Source organism: Odontesthes bonariensis, chromosome 1 (assembly GCF_027942865.1).
Source record: "Odontesthes bonariensis isolate fOdoBon6 chromosome 1, fOdoBon6.hap1, whole genome shotgun sequence".
Classification (NCBI taxonomy): Eukaryota; Metazoa; Chordata; class Actinopteri; order Atheriniformes; family Atherinopsidae; genus Odontesthes; species Odontesthes bonariensis.
Window position 1 is genome coordinate 16,381,997 of NC_134506.1, and position 27,056 is coordinate 16,409,052.

The window sequence follows — 27,056 nt, forward strand, 5'->3', positions numbered from 1 at the left end:
AAAGACACCTTATTTCTAGCCTGGAAAACCAGCGCCAACTGCTGGACGGCAAAATGTTTTGCCTGCGGTTGGGTCTGGCCTCGATCCACTTGTCATTTTGAAAATACTGCCCTGAATCTGGCAGATGGCAACTAAACCAATCACAACGCAGAGATGTGTTTTGAATCAACGCGGGCGGGCCAGAGGGTTCTGGTGCGGGGTTTTGAGGGAGTGACGACAGAGCAGTGCGACGTTGGGCAGTGGAAGCGAACATAGACAAGCGAAAGCACAACAAGAAAGATGGCGGCGGCAATGGAACAGTGCTCGTTTGATTCAGCCTTGGCACACAGCCATTATAACGAACAGCCTTGCCACTCTGTATTAAGCCCCATTGTACCGGCTTTTTGGCTGCAGTTCCACCAGAATTCCACTGGGAGCGTCGGTGGAGACCAGAATGAATGGGGCCCTATGGAGCTAGATGCTACAAATGGTCAGTTTCACCTAAGTCTCCTCAAGAGCGCTCAGATTTGAATGTAGTTTCTGAGAGCTCAACATGGGTTTCAAGTAAAAAATCTACTGAACGAGTACATATATCGCTTTGATTTCTTACTGGTTGGCTTCTTGTTGTCCACAACGCGCTAGCATTGTGCTAATGACAGCTGGTCGACCCGCTATGTATGACGTCATATACACTTCAAATCCTTTTTTTAAGCAAATGAGTGGCTCTAAAAATCTAAAACTCAGCCATGGGTATTTTCTAAACACCCTTTTTCGAAAACAACATTCGAATTACTAGAGAAAAAATTATATCTTGAGATAAGGGCACGAAAGGGCGTATAGCTCCATAGGACTCCATTCATTCTGGTCTCCAAAATTGGGCGCCCCACGTGGAAAGAGGGTGGAACTGCAACCAAAATCGCCTCGTTGGAAACCGGAAATGCACCGTGAGTGGCGTACCTGTCCTATTATAGAATCTGTGCTTGGCATCAGTTTTGTAAGAGTCCCCTCCCACAGCCCTTTTACAGACAGCCGTTCCACTTCCTATTCGCCCCATTATAAAAAAATTTGGCTGCAGTTCAGTTGATTTTCTCTGGGGGCGCTGGCGAGCGAGTGCAGAATGACCATTTTCCATAGGGCTGGCGCTAATAACTCAAAAAATGTCCCCGCTAACGACTGAAACCTGAAAATATTACTGTGATTTCTGACAGCGGGATGTAGATTTATATCAAAAGTACAATAACCTGGGAGTTATATCTTTCTGTTTTCTTACAGGTCTTGCATTTGCGAGTCAATCTCCGCTAGCATTTTGCTAACGGAATCTGATGAACGCACGGCAGATTACGACCGGCTGCTTTACGGCACTCGTCCACTGTGCCAGAGTGCTAACCTGGTGCTGCTAACAACAACCAAAGCTAAACCAGAGGCTAGTCAGAGAGTATGTAAAAGGGATGTGCTGAAATCTGTAACTATTTGAGCTAACACCTCTCTGCTAGCTCAGCGCTAGGACTGACCATGCCGTAAAGTGATGCCACATGCCTGACGTCACTCGTGAGGCAATACTGACAATAAATGTGTATTTTAAAAAGATCTAGCGAGTCTAAAAAATCAAACCAAGTGCCGTTTGAAAGGATAATTTATCCTTCCTTTAGGAAAATGAAAATAAAAAAATATAAAAAATTCTATCCAAAGCAATGGCTGGATCTAATGTGGATTTCATAGTACCACCATAGAGTTCGGCGTGCTCTGCACTGCTTCGTTGGCGCCCCTAGAGTGCAGTACCACCCGGAAATAGCCGCCAGTTTTCCCTCTCCTCATAATAGAGACTCTCTGCCCCTCCCACCAAAGCTTTCTGTCGCGCTTACTACGTCACAGTCAGTTGCGCTGATTGGTCAGAGCGTTGGCCTATAGGCACAGACGCGGTTTGAAAGACAACGGGTTGTGCTCATCAACAATGTTCCGTTGTATCCATTGATCGGTGCCAGACTAAATTAGACATCCAATCCATTTAGGCTGGTTTATCAGGCTACCTTATTTCCTTATTGTGAATATCTGTCGAATATCCAATATCAAACCAACTTCACCACGGTCTTAAAGGGGAACTCCGGGGCATTTGAAGCGCAATCCATTGCTAGAGGTTGTCAAATACTGACAGTAGGACACAGACTGGTGCAAATCGGCGCTCCCTGTGCGGCGATTGCGCTGTTTGCGCAGCCTGTCATGCTAGCCAAATACTTGGTGGCCAAGGGGCAAATAATAACCCTTCCACGTAAAACAACAACTTGCACACTGCAGAAACGTCACACCACTTTATAAACCATCCGACAATAAAGTCACAAGCCTTACCATCAAAACCATATGCATGGTTCTCACATTACTGGCATGGGGACGTTACAAAACAACTTTATAAACAGCATGTCACTTACCGGTTGTTGATATGCGTGCGCATGTGAAAGCCCAAAAGAGTCAATGGACGATACTCCCATATACAAAGCAATTATCTTCTCTAGAAAAACTGCGTTCAAGTATTTAAAACATTACAACAATATTACTGGGCATGTAAAAGTTGACAAAAAGAACCTGAACATTATTTTAGCAGGTTTTTCAATTGATATTTTGGTAAACACTAATAAACATACTTTTTAGACTTTCAAACAGAACACAGGTGAAAATTTACTCACAGTACTTTGGGGTACTTTACTTTCGTATACGGGTGTCACATTACACCTGTATTGATAATAATTGTTACATTGATTCCAGTTTTTAAATTGTGCTAATAATACACATCTGATAATACTGTGATATGACCTCGGCTGATAAAATCAAATCATTAATAAATGCATTTTTTAAATTTTCCATCTATTAAAAAAACGCATGCTCAGGATGGGAGATTGGACCGAAGAGAAGTATCGATTCAATCTGTTGGTTTCCTTAGCTAGGAAATTGTTTTTGAATTGGCTCTGTATGTATGAATCAAACTCATTTTGAATTTAATTAATTGGATTAATTGGAATATGAATACAATTAATTTCACTCCAATTGGCATGAATTGGACTGTATTATTGAAGTGACTTGAGATGACATTTGTTGTGATTTGGCGCTATATTAATAAAACTGAATTGAATTGAATTTATATTCTTCAATGTTTTTTAAAGTTCCTTAGAGTCAATTTTGAGTGTAATTTGACTGCCAAAGAATATGCAAAAACATAAACACAAATACCTTCGGCCATGAATACCTTTGGCAACGATAATTGTGTCATGCCAATCAGATGTGTTGACAATCCTACTTAAAGGTAGGGTAGGAGAGCCTGGATTTTGAGTCCAGCGAAGCTTCCTTTTTGAAAATACACAGGTAAAAAGTCCCAACCCTTTTCTTCACTTTCCCCCTGAAGGCACGCCTCTAGAGTACATGAACGCGCACGAGCACGAAGGTGCACGAGCGCTGTTCTGACAGCAAGCATCGATCGCTGCCGTATTTAGTATTTAGTATTTAGTATATGCTAACTATACGTTTAATAATGCTAGGTGCTAGCCAAGCTGGCTCTAGTTTAGCTTCCTGCCAAGCTTCTGGACGCGTAATTCGTTCACGGAGCAGGGAACGCGCACAGGGGGAAGGAGGGGGAGGGAGGAGCAGATTGCGGTTTGATAGACGGCATCAGTATCCAATCATTGTGAACGGTCCGTTCACAATGATTGGATACTGTTTTTCCTAGATTGTACGTTCTAGAGGCCACTAAAACTTTTCATATTAATGTCAAAACTTTTAATTAATTGGTTGCAATGCGGGTGTGAAGAGTATTTCAAGCAATATGTAAAAAAATGTTCAAGAGAAAGATCCCCTACCCAACCTTTAAGTACAAGGTACTAGAATTTTTTTTTGTATTTTTTATTGTACATTATACCACACTACTTTCCTACATTCATGGACCTATCATGACCTTTGGTGAAGGTTTTATAAAAAAGATGGTTAAATAAAAAAATGCAATGCTTTGTTAAATATTCAATATCTTAACAGCATATAAAACTAGTAAAATAAACCCTTTAACTCTTAATGTTCTTCAAATGAACCCGCCTTTGATCAATGGGTACCATGAGTATTCTTATATTTAACACCAATTCCTATTTTGCTGCAAATAAACACATGGAATTGTGATAAAAAGCTATATTTGCTCAACTAAATGATATGAATACTTCTTACACCACTGCTTCACATACAACTCTAGGTGTTTGTGAAAGGACAGACATCAACTTCATAGAGTGGATTTCTGCTTTTTTATTTAGACTTCCAGCTGGAGAGCCAGTCTGCTCAGACAATGCTGCAAATGTGTGCTGTTTATTTATGAAAATATCCTTACTCAGCCTCTAAATGTGCACGTGTTGAAATCTGAACAAAGGCCAACCAAATCGGAAGTAGACTTAGAATAGTGTAAGATTTAGAGCTGCATGTAAAATGCAGAAGCTGGAGAGACTCTGCTAAAATAAAAAGTGTCCCAAAAATGTTCAGAGGCATTTTTTTTGCTAATGAAAATATTCTGAATGAACCCCATCCCCCATCATCTTGCCTGCTCAGTATACAAGGTGTCTACAACAGGAATCCCCAAGAGTCCTTGAAAACAAGATTGTTCATTCTTCCAACACCAAAGCCAGTGAGAGTGGAGATGCAGGCAGGACCAATCTATATCTCCTGTGACCCTCAGCAACATGTCGTTATACTTGCTAATCAGATTTAGAGACAACAAGTGAAAAGGATGGCCTCTCTGGGCCGTTTGCTTTCACAAATGGATCTGCTTAATATGGGAGATTAATAGACTACTATCTCATCTTCCCTGTGATTGAAGCTATGATCTGGTTACGGAGAAACATGATGGATGTTGAGGTAGTGGCACAAGCGAGTCATGTTAACTCTTTCAAAGCAGAAGACAAAGGTAGCCTTGTGTATTAAAAGAGAGTTTAGAGCAGGAATAACAATAATGATGATGTCTGCAAGGTTGTTGGGTGATTAGCATCATTGTGTAAAACAGCTTCTTTCAACTCCCAGCTCTGTCGAATTGTAATGTAAACTAATTATCTTAGGTTGTTCGAAGATAATTATGCCTGTCTTGAGTATTTGTGAGTTATGTTTGCCTCACCTTGGTATCACATTAGCATCTTTTTATAGCTTGAGGATCAATTTGCATGGATCAATGAAATATCTGGTTTCATCAGAAAAGAAAAAGTTACAGTATGACCTTAAAGATATCCTTTAATCGGATCCATTTCAGTTTTCCTAACACAATTTTATGGTAGATGGACAGGTAGTTTATACGTCATGTTAATTGTATCTAAAAAGACAAACATTTTCTCGTGATATAATGGGATTTTTCCTCCAATTGTCTCAGGTATTCAATATTGAAGAGATGTAAAAAAAAGTAGATGCCATATTAATGTCAAGTTTGCCATTTAGTCTTAATCCCCTATAATCAAAAAACCCAAATCTGCAAAATGAATAACACACAAAAATCTTAACAAACCTTTACAAAACCAGAATGTTACTGAAAAGTATTTCACACACTATGCCTACCTCATCTCAATTCAGTACTCCAATACATGCTAGCCCCCCTCCTTAATTGAGATATGGTTTCTTCCGGTACCTTAAATGGTTTCCAAGTACCTGGTGAGTCTTTTAGCCTGAACACTCTGCAAGAGGAAACAGAAGAGGTAAGAAACTTGCACATTACACATTCAAAAATCCATCCAGTTTCAGAGATGGTATCATTAAAAGTAATTAAAAAAAACCTTACAAGTATGTACTTCTTCCCCAGGACAGGCCATCAGTACCAGGTCAGAGGCTGCTATCCAAGCACATATATTTCCAATCATCAATAAAAATACATCTGTTTTTGTTTGTGCAGTAAGTTTATGCTTTGTGTTATGATATCAAAGTGCATTTTAATAACTGTGCTTCTGGTAAAAGTAATGAAGACCTTCATTACACCCCTCAATGGACAAATCCAAGTGTCTGTACAGACTGTAACTATGACGTCCTTGTGAGAAAGATAGTCTCCTGGACTGCACTGATCAATACAAATACAGAAAGTACATATTTAAATGACCTGTTACAGTAAAAATAACCCAAACTGTTGACTGGAAATCAAAAAGTACATCCAGTGTCTTATCAGCCACTTTTTCTTTTTTTTCTTTTTTTTTGGTAAAACTGCTGTTTCCATGCAGGGTCAATATTGAGCCTGCAAGCACGACGATGTGTTTCATTTTTAGAAAAATGCTGCCAGTAACTCCTAGTAATAGAAGCTCTTATTTCTACAGTGTATTCTATTCATTTTTTTTTAATCTATTTATTTTTTTTTACATCTGTTAGGGCATTGCACCATCATTGTAAGACTTTGTGTAAATCACATAGAAAAGCTGTCACGTTCAATAGGCCCTTAGTTGCTCTAGAACCATAATGACTGATGCCTCAAAGGCAAACTAATTATCTGGTACTTAACAGTCTGTACCTGTTACAGATGTGCTACTGGCTGTGGAGGGAAGGGAGGCACATAACCACTACTTTCCTCATTCACATGCTCAGGATATTTCTATCTCTAATTCTTCCCTCTGTTATTTCTTTATCTCTCCACATGTCTCCTTTTCTTTTCTCTTTGGTGATTTTGTGCTCTCCTGTTTCCCTCCTCTTTCGCTCTGTTCTCTCAGGGAGCCAGCTGGGAAACTGGCCTTGGGATACAAGCTAGAAGCATACAACCATATGTTAGATATTTTTAATGGAAGGTATGTGTATGTGTGTGTGTGTGAAAAGGAAGCAAGGGGAGGGGTCTGACGTCTTGCTGAAATGCACTACAGTGTAATAGTTAAGTAGGACATTTATCTGGCAGTGGTTTGTCTTCCCCTGTTGTGCTTTCCTGAGTTCTCTCTCTATCCCACAGCTAAATGCCTTCAGTATAGAGAATTTCTGTTGCTTACAAACGAACACACAGACTAACACACACACACACTCACTTTGCAAACTGTACAGGCAGACTGCTGAGAGGGACTTGTAAGAGACAATGACACAGCTTGCTCATTAGACAGTTTCTTCTTGGATTGGGGCCAAATATCTGCAGGTCACAATCTCACTGACGTAACAGGCATCTTGCTGATCTATGGAAGTGTTGAAAAGCAACACAAAGGACAATCTCGCATCATTATTGTCAAATTTTTTCCGTGCATGCACTGAAAAAACAACAGGTGTAAGCATTCACAGTGAGCAATCATCATGAGACTGACAATTTTTCTTTCTCCACAGCGGGCTCTTAATTACATTGCACATTACAGTCTTGTCAGTCCCAACAGAAGTTTTTAAAACAGTTTGTAATTCTTCCGCTTTTCTAGTTATTACAAATGTTTAACACCACTGTACTGTCTTCTGTGTCAAGGCTAATTTAAAGCCGACCTTTAGAGGGTTTTTTGCCTCTATCTATGCCACAACCACTGTTCATGCAGCTATGAGGGCACAATGCCACCAGTATCTAACTGCACATTAATAAACAAAAAATAGAAGTTTAATCTTGGTGGTGCTACACTTCTTATTTTTCAATATACTAAATTGATCCTGTTGAGTGAAACGAAAAAAAGTGAAATGCAGTATTTCAAAGGTTTTAAAAGTCCCAAAAGTTTTTGGAAATTTCTTATTTTTTCCATGAGCTAGATGAGAAGATTGACTCCACAATAAAGTGTTTCACAGTGTGTTTACCACTACTTCTCGAATATATTCAAGTGGCCATAAAACCACAAACTTCCTTTAATTTTAATTTAAAAGCGCCACATTCTGAGGCAGCTGTTACTTCTTTGGGTAAAGTCAGATAAAATAAATGACCTGTTTTGACCACACTGAAAGCACAACATAAAAATGTCCAGTGAGGTAACCTGCTCATATGCAAACAGCTTACTCATGGGGGCTGTTGCTCGTTGCCACTTCCTGAACAAAGTTGAGGCTGAGAGAGTTGTGCCTACCATGGGAGAGAAATATTGGGCTTTCCTGTTGCAGGACTGTCAAATGATTATCAAAAAAGTTGCTAAATTTGTTGCAAGGTACTTCTTAAAGAAAGATTGAGTAGAGGGATCTAAAAAGTACCTATATGTTGAATGTCGACAACTGAGGTGAAGTGAAGCATGACTCTAGTGCTCTGACTCACATGGATATCAGGCGGTACAAGCAGAGACATTGACAAGAAAAAGAAAAAAAAAACATTTTCCCCGAAACGCACAAAAATTTTGGGGTCAAGGCTTACTTGAAGTATCATGATTTGGGGATGGCTCTAGGTTTAGCTAGCTTTTCGTAGGTGAGATTGGTTGGTTGAAAACTAATTCATGACCCGCCCCCTCAAACTTCTTCAACTTCCAGAAAATACAAAATAATTTCATGCTTCATTAAGTTAGCCTGGGCGAAAGCCGACTGTTGACTCTATCAAACAGTCTGGGAAAACCCAAGAGGAATCTGTTTCCATGGAGGGCGGGACCTTACCCAGCAACTTAAATTCATTGGAGTAACGGAGTTCCCTTAACCAATCATAATGTTTAGAAAGGACGTAGGTTATGCGCCGAGGTTCATGCTTACTCTCGCGAGGCTCTAGCTCGCGAATCACGCTTCCCACATCCGCTTTCATTATACCGGTACCATTTGATAAATCAAACTTTTCCCAAAGCCAGTTGGAAGGAGAGCTACGACATCCTTGCCACTAACAAAATTGACGAGGCATTCCTCTTGCTCTTGTTTTAATTGTGTAATGCTCTCCAGAGTTGGGACAACTTCATGGATAGCTTCTAGCGTTCTTCCGTCGCCATGTTTATTTCCGCTGCGGTTGAACTACAATTATATGGACTACAATGGACTCCGCGCGTGAGTTCTGCGTCACCACTCGCAACTGTTTGCTGATTGGCAAAACACTGAGCGAACCGAGGTAGGAGGATTTGGCCAGACTATGTGCGGACCCAAAATCTTTGGGCGGAAGTACGTAGGATGGCGTCGCCAGGCTATCATTAAGTAGCAATTCAACGACTAATCAGCTGACTTTGAATCAGATGATGATCTGATTTATCTTTTTTACCAATTTCTTTTTGGTCATTAGATTTATCATGGGCATATTAATGAGAAGTCGGATTTTTTTTTTTGGTCAGTAAAAGCACCTTCCTCATGGCGCTGAGAAACCACAAGTAGAAATATCTCTGTTGAATGTTCAATCAAAACAAAAAATATGAAAATGCATTTGTATGACATATATCATGGGTCCAGACAAAAATAGAATTGAGAATATCAGTCAAGGAAGATGCAGTTAGTTCATCTCGATTTTTGAGGTAACTTACAGAATAATGTCATGGTTGCTTTTGCCACCTGAGGCTCACTTTAAGCTCAGTGTTGCAGCAGGACAATGAACCTCATAGCTATAGTAAATCTGCTCGAGAATGACATCAAGTGAAGAAAATCCACGTTTTGGAGTGGCCCTGGAAAGACCTCAAGAGAGCTGTTTACACAAAACATTCTTGGAATCTCGCTGCTGAAGCAGTCCCATGAGGAAGAGTGAACTGGAATTTCGTTTGAACATTTTGCAAGTGTGATCTGCAGCTAGCGCTTCATATATATATTTTTGCTGACAAACTAAGTTTTGAGAGTTTCGTGTTTTTTTTTTTTCACCGGCACTCTGAATGTGTAATTGCAAAAAAACAGGAAACTCAAGAAGCTACATATTCCTGTTCCTGCCTCTGTTTATCTACCAGAAATAACATCTGAAAACTCCACTTCAACCATCTACGTACACATGTTTTTACCCCCTAAGGGTGAGAGTAAAGGGCCAGCCTCTATTTCTCATTAACCTACCGGTTGGATAAATCAAAGTGCAGGGCAGAGAGGAGACCCTCAGCCTTGGCCATTCAGATAACAAGAACACCCTACACCAGCTCATGGCCTACAGCTCAGTGATATATGGATCTGCAGAGGCTAATAGCAAAGTATTGACAGGGAAATGGTGTGCTTATCCTGCTCCTGCATGCTGGGGAGAGGTCCCCAAAGCAGATGGGATACACATCAGGGAGAAGGAAAAAGGAGGAGGAGGGTGAAAGGATGAGATAGAACTGTACTGGGACAAATTAGGGACTTTATTGCTTTTATTTCAGCTAATTTGTTTCTAAGTTGGAGGCCACAAAATAGTTTCCTGCTTCTTTTTCAAGCAACACAAATGGATAAGTGCTAGTTGTTTATCTGGATGAGTGCTTTGTTTCCAATTGTTCTGATATCCAATAGTTAAAGTCCATACCTTATTAGTAATAATAAGTGGTGGTAAAATACTTTTCATGAATGGATACAATCATAAATATTTCTTACATTTGAATAAAATATGTTTGGAATTGCAGAGCCTTTTAAAATCGAGGATAGAAATGTTTAACAATATCAGGCAATTGCAGGAATTAAGAGATGTTGCCATCAGTTTAATCAGATTTGAACTCCCAAAATGAATTTGACAAATTAAGTGCACGTTTGTTTGACTGACACTTGACTTAACACTCGTGTGGACTGAAAGGTTATGAATCTTTCAATCACTTGCCAATGTTATGCTCTTTTTATACATCTATCTATAGATGCACATTGCATGCACAAAGAGCCAAAAAATATATAATACACAGAGGCTTAAGCTATCAATATGTTTCTTTAACAAGAACTAATAGATCATGATGTAGGCCGTCCTCCCTGTGGTGGAGTCTTTAATGGTGGAGTCAGTAGGTTATCGCTGTGGGCGCTACACCTCCTTTAAGGTGCCAGCTTTATCAAGTACAAGCAATTCTTCCTCTAATGTGGTTATGGATGCAGGAGATGGGCCCTAATGGCAACACTTCATCAACCTCTCAGAGGATGTAGAGAGAAACAGCAGCTTCCGATGTCAAATAAAGATTTTGAGACTATAACGTTACTACCGGGTTAAAACCTGCAGTGAACCAAGCCTGGTGCAGTTTAGGGCTGGGTGTTGGCAGTTCTTGGAAACAGCCCGACTGTTGTATACAAACAGTATGTTCAGCAAAAGCTGAGAGCTCTGCTGGAATTGAAACAGGGACTAGCTGTGTCACAGATTATGTGAGGAGTTTATTCATAAATTATCTTGGTTTGGTTTGTCATTCTTAGACATCAAACACATCTGTATGGCTACCAGGGGACACAATGTATAACAGTGTATTATCACTATTACTGAACCAAAGACTCCAAAGACTGAAGAATGTCATTGAGTTACATGTTCCCCAAAAACAGAGAAAGCTTTTACTGTCAGGTGGTATCAAATGCACACAAGTGGGAATGCGTGTTTGCAGAAAATGAAATATCTTCTTTATTCTTTAGGAATAAATGACAAAGGTTTAGCTTCTTACAAAGCAATGAAAGTTTGTAAACAGTCTAAATCAGCATTGAAAGGATCCATAACAGGGAGAACAAAAACTTGTGTTGTCTCCACCTCTGGAATGTAATGAGCATACATCTGCATCAATGAGCAATGAAGGGAAAACAATGCACCATCATACCCTGCCAAATGCCTCGGTTTCTCTAAAGGGAACCACATATGACCAAGTTTACATCTGGACTCCAAGTACTGTACTGGGGCCTGTCCATGTCCATGATTATCCACTTGACATCTTTATCGTTTTGTGGCAGATATCCTTTCAGGCAGAGCTGGAGACAGAAAAGCAGAGTGCCAAAGTGGCCCCACAGTGCTGGGGTGGGACATCAGAGTTTTGTGTCGAAATAATTAGCCTGCTTAGCTGCCATCTGGGCTCTGGTTGCTAGTGTGTGGCATGAGCCAGGTGCTTCATGGGTAATACCATTGAGAGACATTCAGCAGATGCTCATGAGTAGCTCTACCCACCTTGGCACAGATATGGATTCAGCTAATCCCCATACAAATCTGAGGGAAAGCCACAACAGGGAATATAGGCGAGGCTGGGTTGAGGACAGCTTCTTGAAGTATACTCATTTAAAGGCTTTAAAAGAATTACAATAATCAGTAATGATCAGAGTCAAAATCAGTAACGCCTAGATGAAGTAAAATGTAAAGTTGTTGTTTAGAGTTAACATTTTCTGTTTGGAATAACTCAGCATCTTTGTAATCTAACCCAACAAAAATCTATGAAACTGTATTCTGCTTAGAAGTAAATCTGAGATAACTCCACTTCATCCGACATAAAACACAAAACCAAACAATCAACGCCCTTATCTATGAAAGGCAGGTGCTGTTTAATTGCTGTCCTGCCTCTTCAAAGCTTAAAATCTGAGGTCTAAACATTTTTGAGCAGTTCAGTGGGCCAGTAACTTGATAAGGCCCCTGGATTTACTCGATGAGGTAGAAAGTTCCTGAGCAAGCAGCAGGCATGTGGTTGTTGTTCCCAGAGGGCTGGGAAACCGTATCTGCCCTGAAGGAGCATCCTCTTTGGTAAGCACTTCTTATCCAGACCATCACTGCAGGCCGATAGCAGCAGGGTAATATCCAGTAACTGCAGCTTTATGTGCGATCCAATACTTGGATCAATCTCTAGGACAGGAGGATTGCCATTAACCCCTGAGATCCCTCTCTGTCTTTCGCTCTTGTTTTCTCTTTCCTTTTGTGAATCTTTTCATCTCTCGATGCTGTAGCGGAAATCTTTTTCAAGAGGAAAAAGGTGCTCTTTATATTCATCTTTAGCAGGAAGATACCATCACTCTGGGTTGAATGTCACAGAAAACAGACATTTTCAATAAAGTTTGAGGTAAAAAATGTTTCACTCTAAACACTTACAAGGAGCTTGGCGAGGTGAACTGAGTCCATGTCAGAGTGAATACTCCACAATTGAGTCAATGTGTGAATGTTCTGTTTGTATTTGGAGGTGAAATGACGCACAGACTTCTATTTCTGCATCTAACTGTGTGTGTGTGTGTGTGTGTGTGTGTGTGTGTGTGTGTGTGTGTGTGTATGTGTTCAAGCTTGTGTTTGAGAGTGTGTATGTGTGGAGAAAGCTACAAGAGACATAACAAGATAGATGGTGTGAATAGGAAAGAGACCGTTGCTTTGAGATTTTGTTTGAAACTCCTGATACTTTGAGAAGCCTTGGCCCTATATATCCTCCCATGTGACTGAAAGAAAGAAAGCTAGACTGCATCCAAGATGTATCGCTTCTACAGAGCATTTCTGCCACTCTCACTGAATATAAAAGGGCAGCTACTGATATTACTGTAACATGCACTGATTCAAAAAAGAAAAAAGATTATGCTATAAAATGGTGAGAGGGGACGTTTTCAGATTCATCAAATAAAATCACAAGCTTTGGAGACTGATCCCTGCAGGCACATGTTCTTTTTTTCAATTTAGTTACTTTTTTATGTCCAAATTTAAAATCACAATTTCAATTCTAAAGGTTTCAAATTATTCTCATGTTTTGTTCTCATCTTTATCTCATATATAAATGGACTTAAATGAAATTGAGACTCAACTCTGTGTGATTCAGGTGAAAAAGTTAACTTCATCACTGCAACAACTTGAACAACGGTAGCTGTCGATTCCTGAATCACTTCACTATGACATATTGAAATTGAACCAAATCAAACAAATGAGTAACATCGGAAAATGATCCTTTGATTTGATATAATTTACTTCTTTTTTATATCCTATTTATTCATTAAGAAAATATTACTTGGAGTGCTTCAGGATTTCCTCATCAAGCAACAATACACCTTAAGAGTAGTGTTGGTGGTAATCATTTTTAGTATTATCACTGATGTTCATTTATTAGTTATTTTTCTTGTTTTCGATCCTGAGACAAAGAGAGAAATGACACTGACAAATAATATCTCTCTGTAGTGAAATAAAAGTTTAGCTATTTTATTTATTTACAGACAGAAAAGTAGGAAAAAGCAGTGCACTTGCAACTGATATCTAAAAATCAAGCAGTTCAAATCAAATCAGAAGTGAGACAAGTATTACTTACCTCTCTTTTTTTTAGGAGGGTCAAGACCACAAAGCGTGATCGCAGGTGTAGAAAGGGAAGGTCGAGCACATCCTCTATTTTTCCACGTAAACACCAGAGGTGCGCCTGGCAACATCACAATCACAGGCATGGGTGCTAGAGAGTCGTCCGGGCTGGCAGGCGCCGGTCTGCCAAAAAGGCTGGTCAACTGGCCCGGCGGCAGAGACGAGGGGACAGGCACACGGGGAGAGGAGCTGAGCCGGAGTGGGCTCTGCTGGAAGGCTTTTTCGCCTCTCCTTCCCTGAATGAAAGCAATCCCTATGAGTGAATGGGTAATGAGAGACTGGCTCCTGAGATTTTAGCTTTCTTAATCATGTTCATAATTAATTCAAGAACATTGATAATTTCATTACATTCTTTTTGTCTTATCAATAAATGATGTGCCTGCACTTTTGGTCTTGTGTATACGGGAGAGAGGGAGGAAGAGAGGGAGCGGGGGACAAGAGAAGTAATACTGCACTAAAAGCACAGGAGATGGAAAATGATACAAACTGGGAAGTGGTAATTATAATCTTTGACCAAGCCACTGGAAGCACAATATGAAGTCAAGTGGCTACAAATAATTAATAAGGCCTCCTGTTGTGTGTATGCGAGTGTGTGTGTGTGGTGAGGGGCTGGGGGAGGGTGGGTGCTGACGAATCTCTGTTGGACATTATTTCATCGGCCCTCTAAGTGATTGTTTTTACAAAAAAAAAACACAAAACAACATTAAACACCATTGTGTCCTCACAAACAGTATGTTACACACAACTACGAAGATACCAACCTTTAAATCTCACCTTTGAATAGGAGCTAAAGGGTGGATGATGTCTGTCTCATAGTGCCCTTCAGATCCAATAAGGGCTCAGGTTTCAGACACATTAGTGCACTGAGGCAGTTTTTAAAAGACCGCATTCTCCCTCCCTTCTGTCCTCTTCAAGTGCCCTCATTCAGGTCAAGAAAAGACATTTTTCTGTCTTGTGGAACATATACTTTCCTTTTATTTGGCAGCAAGAATAATGAGATAATATGCATTTTTAATAGTTCATTCTCAGAATATTCAATAACCCTTCACCTCTGTGCATCCCATGAGTCTGTGATTTATCAATCGAACTTTCATCTTAAAACTGAGCTGAAAATAGAATTAGAGGGAGGGCACAGGGAGGGAAAAAAAGGATGTAATAGATATCCCTGTTTCCTAAAAATGCTGTGACAATGATTGAGTCTGAGGAAGCCTCTGACTCACAGCCTTCTTTTGCTTCTTTTGCTCCAAAACACGAGAAGTACATGGATGGCTTTGATGAGCATAATTCGACAGTGAGTGATTGACTGCTCTGTCAAAGGTCTAATTTTCAACCACAGTAGTGGAGTAGGTTGTTTCAGATCAGACTTCCTTGATACAAAATTGATCATCTATTGCAATTTGGGTATTAGTCAAAATCACAGCTTTACATCAATTACTGTAAAGACTTCATAGTGTCTCCTAAATTTAATTTAAGACTAAAAATAATTGGTCGGGTGATTTTTGTATGAATTTGGGAAAATTTGATCATAAAAGCTGTGCACTTGCACAATTCCAAGACTATGTGATTTCTCTCTTTTTCTAATGGATTTCTGGCATGTGACACACAACAATATAGATCGGTAAAGGTATATGAGGCATTAGAGATTCAAATACTTTATGTCCTATTTATTCCTTATGTGCCACAGGCCTCTTGTCTTGAGATATGACCATCTCAACGCAAGAAACCTTTAATAAAATAAAAAAGTAAAAAGGGGAAAATAGAGATTTACAACTGGCCATTTTGACAGTAGACTTGATATAAGGTGTTCATAACAAGTTTTGCATTTTATTCCTGCTGCCCTCACACACATTTTAATCATATTTTATGTGATCTATGTATGCAGCACTCATCCTCTCTATGTCACACAACCTCTCCAATGTGTCTTTCTTAAACAGATTGCTACAATACTTGTAATGATGGTCCTTCCCAGCTGTGCTTCAGGAGAGGGGAAGGTAGCAGCCGGCTCTTGTATTACCATAATACCCGCTCCCTCCCTCTGCTGTCCCAAGGGCCCATGTGAGGCTGCACAGGGACGTGGGGTAACTCTGCTGTGGTGGGGACTCAAGTGTCTGCCGGTCCTGGAGGCTGTGTGTGTGAATATGTGTGACTGTGACAGGGCTGAACCTGCCTGTGGGCGATGCAATAAAAGCACCACACTCTGCTGGTGGTGATGGTGGCACTGCTGCTGTAGCTGCAGAGGAGGGGATAAATATAAAGCAGGCCTGCATGAAGGAGACGGCCCTCGAGTCACAGCTTGACTTACATCCTAATAATTAGGCCCCTTTCCAATAAAACAGGGATTTGTAGCCATGCATCTCTTTTACTTGTGTTTGCTGCTGCAGTGGTAGGAATGCACAATCTGCTGCAATGTCCGGGTGAAGCCGACGTCTTAAATTCCAGCAATCTTGGAAAGAGATTAGTAACACATGCCCAATTAAGAACTTTTAGTTTACCTTCAGAAAAACTCTCCCTCAACATCTACTACCAATTTGCACGAATGGCACACACTACTTTCTAAAGAAAATATTAAACTATTTCTCTTTTAAACCTGTTATGTTAGAGTAAATACAACTAATGAAGAAAAAAACGTACCTGTTAATGCATTTGAATGAAGCCACGTGCCATTTGCACAAACAGACAGTGACACACATACTTTGCTACACCCTACTGTCTCTGATAGTGGGTAATCAATAGATGAGCCATGCAGGATTCTGGTGCATGTTATCTCAAACTAATGTGCCCTGGCACACTCTTAAATATCCTCTCCTCAACATTACATCTTTGTTCCGTTTGTCAGATACATAATTAGTACTGTAATTATAGTGTTTTTGGATTGTTTTTAAAACATCACCTTCAATCTGCTGCGGTTTTATCTCTGAAGGAAATGCGACAGACCAAAGAGATTTTATACCCTTTTTTATTTTTGCTCACTTATATTACCTCACTTACTGACACTTACTCGTGCTTGAGAATTTCCAAAAGCCAAATTGAGAGGGGGATATATAGTATTAGTTAGTAGAGTGAGATGGAAACAGTGTGAGACATAGGGTCTGGGTGAGGTGGTGGTCCAGGCAGGGGGTATCAGGCTAATTAAAGCAAGCATTTGTCAGAGATTAAGCTTTAAAGATAAAAGGTCATTTGAGCACCAGGGCAGACTGTTTCGCTGCTGTGCTCTTAGGGCAGTCTAAACCTTTCCAAGCTAAATGGTAAGGATGCTATTTGCCAGAGAAGGGGGAGGGGATTGAGATCCCAACCTGTGACAAGACTGACACTCAGGTCATTGGTTCTTTACTGTCCATTACACATGCTGGTCAAATCTGGCAATCGGTGTCATTTAGGGATGAAAAATAAGTGCTGGGACAAGATCAATAGATGCAGCCGTCTGTACCAGCTGTGATTAATTGACTGTCACCAATTAATGACTGGCCTGTTGGAAAGCAATGCAATCTCTGTGGGGCAATGGGTATTTATTTAATTTCAGTCTGATATTGGTTATTTTAGGGAAAAAAATTCACCTGAATAAATTCATTAACCACTACCGCTTGAATTGGCAAGTTTACTGGGGCACACTGGAAAGAATCTCTGACAATTTCTTGTATGTCAGAGATTCTCTTTGAAGTCATTTGCAATATTGAGAGGAATGTGGGTTTGAATAAAAGCTTGGAAGCATCCACATAGTTTTTTTTAGTCCATCGGAAATAGTCACTAAAAATATTTTAATATCATCTTGCATGTATAAACCTGCTGTTCCAAAAGTCTGCATGCAATAATATGTCCTCATTACACTGGCATATAACATGCTAAGTATCTCTGTAACTTATTTAACTTGAACATTTCATCATGTTCATTTACTTCAAACATCCTCATAAAAACACTGGTGCTATAAAAAATGTGTGAAAACAAGTGGTTGCTTGTGATCCATTTAACAGGCCACTGAAAACAATCAAACAAGCACTGGTGATGTTTTTAAAACTGAGATCGGCGTACAAGGTTATTTTGCAGTCAGTCAATTCTAATCTTATTAGATCCTAAGAAGATGTCCTGGTTTGAGATACGATGAAGCACAGGACATGTAGATTCAGATATGAGTGATGGGCCTGGAGGGTTAAACTGTGGTAGAGATGTAATTTGAAATATTTTTAGTGGAATTTATGCTAATAATAGACCACTCTGTATTGTTATTCATAAATTACATCATTTATCAGAGACAAAGGATTGCAAAATAACACACTACAATCTTCTTTATGGGAATACTTTGAATTATTGAATGTGATATTAGTGGTATCAAAGAGAGTAAATGTAATTTTGCAGTTGGTCAATAAATTTAGCTGTTATTTATTGTTCTACAGAAACAATGTAGATGAAAAGCCAAAGCTAAATGTCTTACCAACTTTTTTGTTTGTTTGTTCTTATCGAGACCACTCTCTCACCTATTGCAAGCTCATTTACTCTGGATGATCTACACAGTAAGTCACTGTCTGCTTCAAGTTTTGCCAGACGTTTGTTTTGCACATAATACAAAAGCATTGACTCGAAGAACAGCTATTTCTATGTTCAAGGTAACCCAAATAGAGAGAATCTGTATGCTGCTGTGCATCTGCAAATCTATTGACTTATTTTTATGTATTTATTTTTACCAGATTAAACCCTTGGAAACTCTTATAGGACTATTTCTTGTTGTTTGGAAATAATTTTTTAGTATAGTTTGTGACATATGAGATTCTGACTTGACTGCAGCAGTGTGTGAGTGTGCACGGTTGTTTGTTGGCCCTGTGGTGGACTGGCAACCTGTCCAGGGTGTTCCTTGCCTTGCCTTTTGGCTGATGGCAGCTGGGATAGGCTCTAGCCCCTCAGCGACCCTGAATTTGATTTAACGGGTGTAGAAAATTGATGGATAAATGAGTATCCATCCAAATGTCAACAGACGCAATTCCATATTGCCTAGACCCGAAATAAATGTTGCTTAAACTCTGGCAAACAAAATGACTTTTTTTTACCCTTTTTTGATAGTGGCTAAAATGTATTGATAGAGTTTACTTCTCACGCAGTTTACTTTTGCTTACATGAGTGTATGGTATTGATATACTCGGTAAAAAGCTTTGTGATTATAGAAATATTTTTGTATTGGCGATTCAAAAGGCTTTTGGTCGATATTGCTTGCCGTAGATCTAAGACTCGGCGCGCGGAATAGTGGCGGTTCCTTCCTGGTGGGAAATTTGTTCCTCCTTGGGGGAAGTGTGCTGTTTGTGCTAGTTACTCACAAAAACCATGGCTCTTAATTATCAAGCATCGACCCTTTCGCTAACCCTGCCGATTTCGTGCCAGATATGCCTCGGGAAGGTAAATATCGTGCTGTTTTTAAACGTTTCGCGTCCATCAGTCGTTAAACAGATTAAACACGAGTTAAACTGTTGGTTTGTTTCCAGAGCGTTGCTACGATACCAGTCAAATGTGGCAACCGTCATTAGCTGAGAGAAATTGTATTTCCCGCTGTCGATGCAACATGTTGACGCAAAAAAATCCGCTCGTGTTTAAATCTGTGCAGGTCAGACAGCCGGTTATTTGTGCCAACCACCACGTGTTCTGTTCAACCTGCATGGAAATGTGGTTAAAGAAAACCAGCCAGTGCCCGACCTGCAGAGTCTCCATCACTGCGGAAAACCCGTGCAGGGAAATTATCGGTGAGTAGCTGCACACGAACAAGTGAAAATGGACTGAATGAAGAGGTAACTGGAGACTTCACCTCACGGTTGAGACTCCACGAGATATTGCTAAAAAGTTCACGTTAAGTTTACACTGTAGTTTGGCAAATGTAAGCCACTGGGTTGGGGCATATTTAGCTTGTCTATTCATTTTATGTAAAAGATTTTGTATCTAGACTTTTCTGTCCACCATCGTTTGAGTATGGGTAAATTCCTGATCCAAAAGACAGAAAGGAGAACTGTGATTAGGAAGAGATGTTAGCATCAACGTTTGCATGAGTACACATGTTGCAAGGATTGTTATGTTTACTCCCTTGTGTTGTTCTGATCTTTATTAAGTTAGATTTGCAAAATGGTCAGTGATGCTCCACTGTAGGAAGCAAGTAGCTTCGAGTAGATCTACAAGAATTCAGATTTAGGTGTTTCAGTCATCCCATAATAGAGAAAAGGGGGTGGTCTCTCACCTAAAACTTTCTGATGGTGTACTAAAGCCTCATTTACACTATGCAATAATGGGTCGGTTCAGAACGGTCTGCTTATTTCAGTGTTTCCACTACCACAAAAGCGTACCGGTCCCATGGTACCCGTTACCATTTTTGTAACCCTTCTGCTTGGGGTACCTAGCACACAGGACCGGTTCCAGGCTCTGCTCTCCGTTGTTGGTGAGGAGGCTGTGCAGCGGAAGCTCGATGGCGCTGTGCAAAACGAAAAAGTTTTCTAGCTGATTGCCGCAAAAATGGAAGAGAGTGGTTTCAACTGGACTGCGAGCCAGTGTCGCATTAAGCTGAAGAAGCTGAAGAAGCTTCGGAGCGATTACCGGCGAATCAAGGACCACAACAGCAGGAGCGGCGTGGACCGTAAACACTGGAGGTGGTTCGGAATTATGTATGCTATTTACGCTTCAGCACGCACTCCGCCCACCCCTGAGGGTCCCCTTTGTACAGTTGGAACACAAAGCTGACCCCAAAGCGACCCGACCCGTATACGAAGTGACCCGAACCGTACTGACAGTGGAAACGAGGCTTTAGATAAGGGCCATCAGCACAGAGCTTGAAAGAATTGTTTTCTCATTGGAAATTGAACACAATTTCCTGCAGGTGAGCCTGGGGGTATCATTTAACTTTTGCCTACTTTTTAAAATCGCAGCGGCTTCCATTTTTAAGGTTTTGCTGATGTTGGTGGAAACTCTGTAGCCCTGTAATTAAGGTATCATTGAACCCCACATAAGAGAAGAGTGAATTGTAACATAACTTTGATACGCGTTTTGGGGTCTGTTGATGTTTTACTGCACTAATGCGTTTCTGTTACAGGAGGGACAAATGAGGGCGACCACAGTGATAATCCCTCCATGAGAAAATGTTACAGGAAAACCAGAGGAGAACTGCTTTTTCGAGAGTATGAGGTATTGGATCATCAAGCTGTTTGTGGATTTAATATTTTTTTTTCTCCCAAAAATACTCTAAACATACTCTTTTTTTTTATTTTTTTTAAGCTAATAACAAGCAGGTTGATGCTTTTTGACAGATTTATAAGATGGCTCATCGCCACCGGACAAAAAAAAAAAGAATTATACATCGGGTCAACAGAGTTCAGCGGAATCCCAGTTGCAGCCACCGTCCAATACTGTTTTCTTTAAAGACACACTTCGGATATCTGACAAAGCAGTTTATTGTTGGAGTATGAGTAAGGCAAAGTGCAGCTTTCATTTAGGTATTAGTTTAGCATCAGTGGGGATACAGATCGGAGGAGGTTATATGCCCCTTAACTAGTAGGCAGTGAGTAAACACTGTTTGGTAAAATCTTTAAGATGATTAAATCCACTTCTGTATTTGCAAAAGTAAAAACCTATTTCATAGTAGTTGCAAATATCGCCAACTCTGTGGTGAATTTGTAAGCGTAATATTGAAAGTACTTTCTTTACCCTGTTATGAATGTCACCATTTTTTTTTTTTTTTAAATGACAGGAAGAGATTGAAGGGCTTATGAGGGAAAACAAGGAGCTGAAAACAAAAACTCAGAGTCTGGAGGCCCAGCTGAAGACTGCTTTGCATCCCTGCAGCGTTAATGCAGTGCAGCCAGATGACAATAGAGTTTCCCCCCTCGTCGTGGAGGAATGGAAGAGCAAGCTGCAAGCCGCCACAGATGTTTGTGACAAAATAAAGCAGGACACGGACAAGCTGAAGGAGGTACCCAAGCTGCTGTATGAGAGACTCGACGTGAATTCAGTGTTACATTACACCGAACTTTTAAGCAGAATCGCAGATGAACTGTTTTCTGTACATGTTAGTTGTTTTAAAGAACAAAAATGTAATACTTTTTTTTTTTTTTTACACAGTATGACGTTTTTTTTTATCATTCCTCTCCTTCAAAAGAGAAATGTCATGATATTCTACCCAGTTTATCTACCCAGTTTATTTGACTTCCCTAAAGAATAAATAAAAATGGTTTATGTGACTAAAGGAAAGCTAAATTAATACCCATATCTGCACTTCTCTTTTTTATAAATATGCTTCTGTTGAAACATGAATAGCTTTTTTTTTATGAATCATGGAATAACTGTAATGGGTTGCTTGTGTACTTTAGGCAAATAAGACGTTGCGATCTCAGAATATCGACCTCGTACAAGAGAATATGAGACTGAAAGCAGAGGTGGCGAGCAGATCTCCTCAGAAGTAAGTATGTTTATCTGTGTATCGCAGCATCCCGACTTTTTGTGTTTTCGCCTTCTTGACCTTGTTCTTCATTTCTTTCTTCTTTTTTTTTTTTAAAGACAATACTTGTATATTTCAGTGAACAGATTCAGGCCTGATGCAACTCATGCATCCCTTTACCTTTCAAAACTGATGATATGCATTTTGCATCATTTACAAAACATACATCTTTAAAAAAACATATTGATAAACTGAACAAAGTCACTCATTTACAGTAAAACCACGACGGTTTAACCTCCCAAATGGATTTTATTACACGTTCTTAGTTTTTTTTCTTTGTTTTTTAGGGGCTGAGAACTAAAAGGTTTGAATGGACCCTTAAGTTTTCCAGAAAAACCCTCAGGTTTCAGAAGTCTGCTTTAATCCAAGCCTGTCTGAAATGCTTAATCTTGAGCAGTGGTAGCAAGCTTTTTATGCTTAAACAGCGTTATAAATTGATTGTAATAATGAGAATTTTCTGTTATGAGTTTTGCTTTTGTAAAATGAAACAGGTTAGTCGGTGGAACTGAAGCATTATCTAATTTAAATGGTGTATCAGCAGGCACATACGCCAGATGAGCCACTCTGCTCCAGCGGCGAAAGCAGTCTAAGTGTTCACCGCGATCGTAGTTGACACAACCACAACAATGCTGTGTAGATGTCAAGCAATAAGGAAGTCTTAAATGGGTGAGAAGTTAGTGAATCTGCTGCATATATTGCCTTCCGTTCTGTGCATTAACCAGCAGATAATCGCTGGTGTGTATTTGTATCTTTTTCTTTGGGGCGCATTTACAGTAATGTATGACAAAAGCATAAAAAATTAAACAAAAAGGAAACGTAGCACAGTATATTAAAATGGCAGGAATTAAAACATTTTCTGCATGAATAGAAGTCCAACTTTAAGAGGAAACTGATGGTTCCAACTGCTCCGCGGCATTTTAAGGTTTGCTGCCAAACGCTTCTTCCTCCATTGAAGAGTTTCACTCCCTCTTTGCTGCTCACCATCAGTTCGAGCCAGGTTGAACGTCAACGATAAGAATAGCAGCGGCCCCATTGAACCCGCCTCTGTTGATGGTTTTCACACTGAAAACTCCCCCTGTAGTTGCCAGTATAGGAAGCTGTTTGATCCAAACCTTTCTGTTTTGGCCACAAACTGATCGCTTGGATTCTGGCTCTAAGGTTTCTTATTGTAGTCACGTGAAGATCCAGCTGTGTTTCTTGGTCAGTTCACAACACACTACAAAACCTTTGTCTGCTGTGCTCATGGCCGTTTTTATCTGGAAATAGTTAAGCCTTTAGAACGCTACTGATGTCTCTCTTAATAACCAATCAAAATAAGGAAGGAGTTGGAAATTGAGCTATAAACACTGTTAACTATCTGATCACAGAACAATCTGATCCTGGCTGAAAATGAAGTCAGGTGCTCTGCTAGTGCTAAAACGGTTGCCTGTAGATACAGATCCTGACAAAGTTTTTCAATGTTCTTTTCAAATTTTTATTTACTATGTTTCTGTTTTATTTAGTTTCCATATCATTTTCACAGACTTCTTTTATGATAAAGTATTTTTTCATTTAATTTTCATGTCAAATAATTTCCTTTGATTTCAAAGGTACTTGTCAGAGTAAAAAGGCTGAAAACTTATGCAATTAAGCAAAATGTCGCTTGAGTTTTCTGTCATCATAACGTGACAAAATGATCTGTCCCCAGGTTTGGTCGCTACACGGTGGCAGCTCTGGAAGCTAAAATTCAGCAGTATGAGCGTGATGTGGATCACTTGAAAAGGGCTCTGGAACGCAGTGACCAGTACATCGATGACCTCGAGGCTCGGGCCCGAAGTTCTGAGAAGAGTCCTGCTGAAGTGCAGGAAGCTTGTGGAAATAGCACGTCTGTGACTGAAGCTCTCACACAGCAACAGAAAATCAGCATGATGATGAGAAGCTTGAGTGACAATGAAAGGAGGTTAATCTGCAGCAATCCAGAGGCAGAGTGTCGAACATTTTCGAGAAATAACAGTTTGGTGTCTCTGCCGTCTGCAGAAAAAGAGTTTGATAAGAATCCCACTGAAGAAGAAAAAAATGAGGACTCTGAAGGCACCTCCTCTGACTTCTTGCCCACTACTCCATCTACTGCTTTCCGGTCTCTAACCCTGAGAAGTCCTGGCATCCGGGAAAAGAAAGTTGCATTTAAACCTGTGTCTTATCTGAGAAAGCTTGATTTTGAAGAATATCCTAGTCCGGGGAAGACTAACGCTGCGTTTGAGAACAAATTCAGCAGCCTTGAGAAATTCCCCAAAAGCTGTCCCACAGATGATACGGAATCTTCGAAGTCTGTCTTTTGGGGTTGCTGGGCAAACTCTGTTGACCCGTCGTGTGCAGGTCCAAGTAAAGAAAGCTTAGTCGAGGAATCCACCTCCACTAATTTAGCAAGCGACAAGTCCGACAGTTTTCAGGTGTCCAGCGAGGCCTCTATGGATGCAGCGTACTTGGATAAAATCTCCGAGTTGGACTCCATGATGCTTGATGGAGAAAGTTCTAGCAGCCGGGGATCCCAGCTATCCTTGGGTTCCTCCTCTCTCTTAGAGTTAGACAGCACTCTTGTCCCAGAGCCACAAATCTGCCCTGATGTCTTCTCAAGTCCCGACGCCAGAGCTGCAGTCGAAGATGAGCATAAGAACCAGCAACCATGTGAAAAGATGGATGGTACTCTAAATGTCGAGGAGGCTCCAGAAGGCTCTGCAGAGGAAGTTTTGGCTGCTCAGGTGTTGGGTCAGAAAGATGATGCACACGTCTCTGGCAGCGCAGAGCGGGAAGAACTTTCTGAGACCGAAGAACTGTCTTTTGACTTGTTGTTCGATCCTCTGGACGAGATTAAGGCTGGTCCCTCTGACTCTCTCAGTCCAACAAGCCAACACCATCATCAGGAACATGTAAACCCTTCGTCCTCCTCGTCCTCTTCCTCTGGCGGCACTGGCAGTAAACCTGTGAACACAAGAGAGAGACATGCACTGAACAACAGCCAGCCAATAAAGAGAAAATCTCACAGTCCATTTAATACAAGCAGTCCCACCAAACTTTCAAAGCTCATGTGAAGGTTTCAGAAACCCCCTCTGTATGTTTTCAATGCCCTGTAGTGTGTTTAGGTCATGTTTCACTACTGCATCTGGTTGAAAAGTATTATTCTATATTGCCTCAGAATAAATTAATGTATTTGATTCTAGGGTGTAACTTATTGTCTCCCATTGCCATTATTCTGTTGTGGTATGAGTTACCGTCAACTAATGGAAGACTCTTACAGAATACAAGTTAACTTGTATGTGACACTGGTAGCCAAGCAACCATGAAGGTCAGCTTTTACAGCCCAAAAATCTGTCTGCACTTTTACAACTGACAGTTTTTTCTTGTACAATTGGTCATCACATTTAGTGCGGAGACATTTTTGAAATATACTTAAAACTACTTGTCTGTTTTTGTCATTTCCTGCTATTTGGCGAATGTGATGTTGATGTGATCTTTTTATATGGCACTGAGAACAGATCAAGAAGGCTAACGTAAAAGAAATGTGACACGCTGAAGTAGAATTTGCAAATTTGTGTGATAGGAAATAAAGATGTAATGCAATGAGGAAAAAGCCCCCGACAGATTTGTGTGTTTTTTTCATTTACCCGGTCGTATAACGGGGGTCTGCTTAAGGGCAGTCTCCAGGAGAACCTAGACAGCCCAGTATTTTGTGAATTTTTCACATTTAGTTTGAGTGGAATTGTGGACTAACTTTTTTTTTGTCTCATTTTTTATTTTTGCTACTTCTGCAGATGATTTACAATCTGCATTTAGCAGTCACAAATATTAATTGAGGGCCATTAAGAATGGAAACAGCACGGCCTGTTCAAGTAGCCTGTAACGACACACATTAGAGACCTCACACACAGGAGCAGAAAGCTCCTTATTTATTATGCAAATTTAACGATATGGCGTGTATTTCACATACCTCTAATTGCTGCATGAAATTTTAATTCGGGAACCGTTGTGGTTTGATTTAATGAAGTGTTAATTCATTGGGATTAATTAATTTAGGTAAAGACTGCAAGGTTACGCTGGTGTATTAAATCAATTTGTTTAGTACTCATCTGGTGATGACGGGCTTTAATGATAAGGCGGTGGTCTCATTATTTCCAAGGGTTAAAATGAGAGGGACAGCAGGCCAATAAGAGTCTCCTGGCAAACTAACATACACTTCTGAATCTGACATTGGTGGGACTGATAGAACAAGTCAGTTAATTCATAAATAAATGTAATATTTCTAGAGTGATGCATCTGTATGATGCTGCTCTCTCGTGCCTCTGATTTACATTGATATTGTTATGGACTTTTTCCCATTTTTGGAAGACAATTGCTTCAGAAAAAGCTATTTTGATATTCAGATGGACCTATTTTATTCAAAAACGGCATTAAGTCAATGGTCGATGGCCTCTAAGGCAAGAATAAGGCCTGAAAGGCACTTTTGGATGAAGAGGAGACAGCCCTTAAAAACGAAAGCATCTCAACTCCAGATGTTATTGCCTTCCCTGTGAGCAGTTTTTATCTGTCAGCCAGTTCACTAGTCTGCCAGTTACTGTCTCGCGAGAGCAGCCGAGCACGGGC

General features: G+C 40.2%; 1 protein-coding gene and 1 long non-coding RNA gene across 2 annotated transcripts in view; one reads left to right on the forward strand and one right to left on the reverse strand.

The window, feature by feature from the left end:
* Nucleotides 1-19,209: 19,209 nt before the first annotated feature.
* On the forward strand, nt 19,210-26,035 carry obi1 (ORC ubiquitin ligase 1). The gene is made up of 6 exons (XM_075487378.1): nt 19,210-19,366; nt 19,572-19,707; nt 21,039-21,130; nt 21,693-21,914; nt 22,312-22,400; nt 24,127-26,035. Exons 1-6 carry the CDS (start codon nt 19,295-19,297, stop codon nt 25,505-25,507), a joined length of 1,992 nt encoding a protein of 663 aa, XP_075343493.1. The 5' UTR covers nt 19,210-19,294; the 3' UTR covers nt 25,508-26,035.
* Nucleotides 21,537-27,056, reverse strand: part of LOC142401994 (uncharacterized) — a 38,132-nt gene continuing 32,612 nt past the window's right edge. The window contains exon 2 of the long non-coding RNA XR_012773265.1: nt 21,537-25,397. This is a non-coding gene — a long non-coding RNA (uncharacterized LOC142401994). The remainder of the gene's footprint in view (nt 25,398-27,056) is intronic.

What these genes read in the sequence shown, in the direction of transcription:
- obi1 (XM_075487378.1), top strand. Translation starts at nt 19,295, where the DNA reads ATGGCTCTTAATTATCAAGCATCGACCCTTTCGCTAACCCTGCCGATT. An exon ending in GCCAGATATGCCTCGGGAAG is followed by an intron (nt 19,367 to 19,571) that starts GTAAATATCGTG and finishes AAATCTGTGCAG; the next exon opens with GTCAGACAGCCGGTTATTTG. An exon ending in GCGAGCAGATCTCCTCAGAA is followed by an intron (nt 22,401 to 24,126) that starts GTAAGTATGTTT and finishes ATCTGTCCCCAG; the next exon opens with GTTTGGTCGCTACACGGTGG.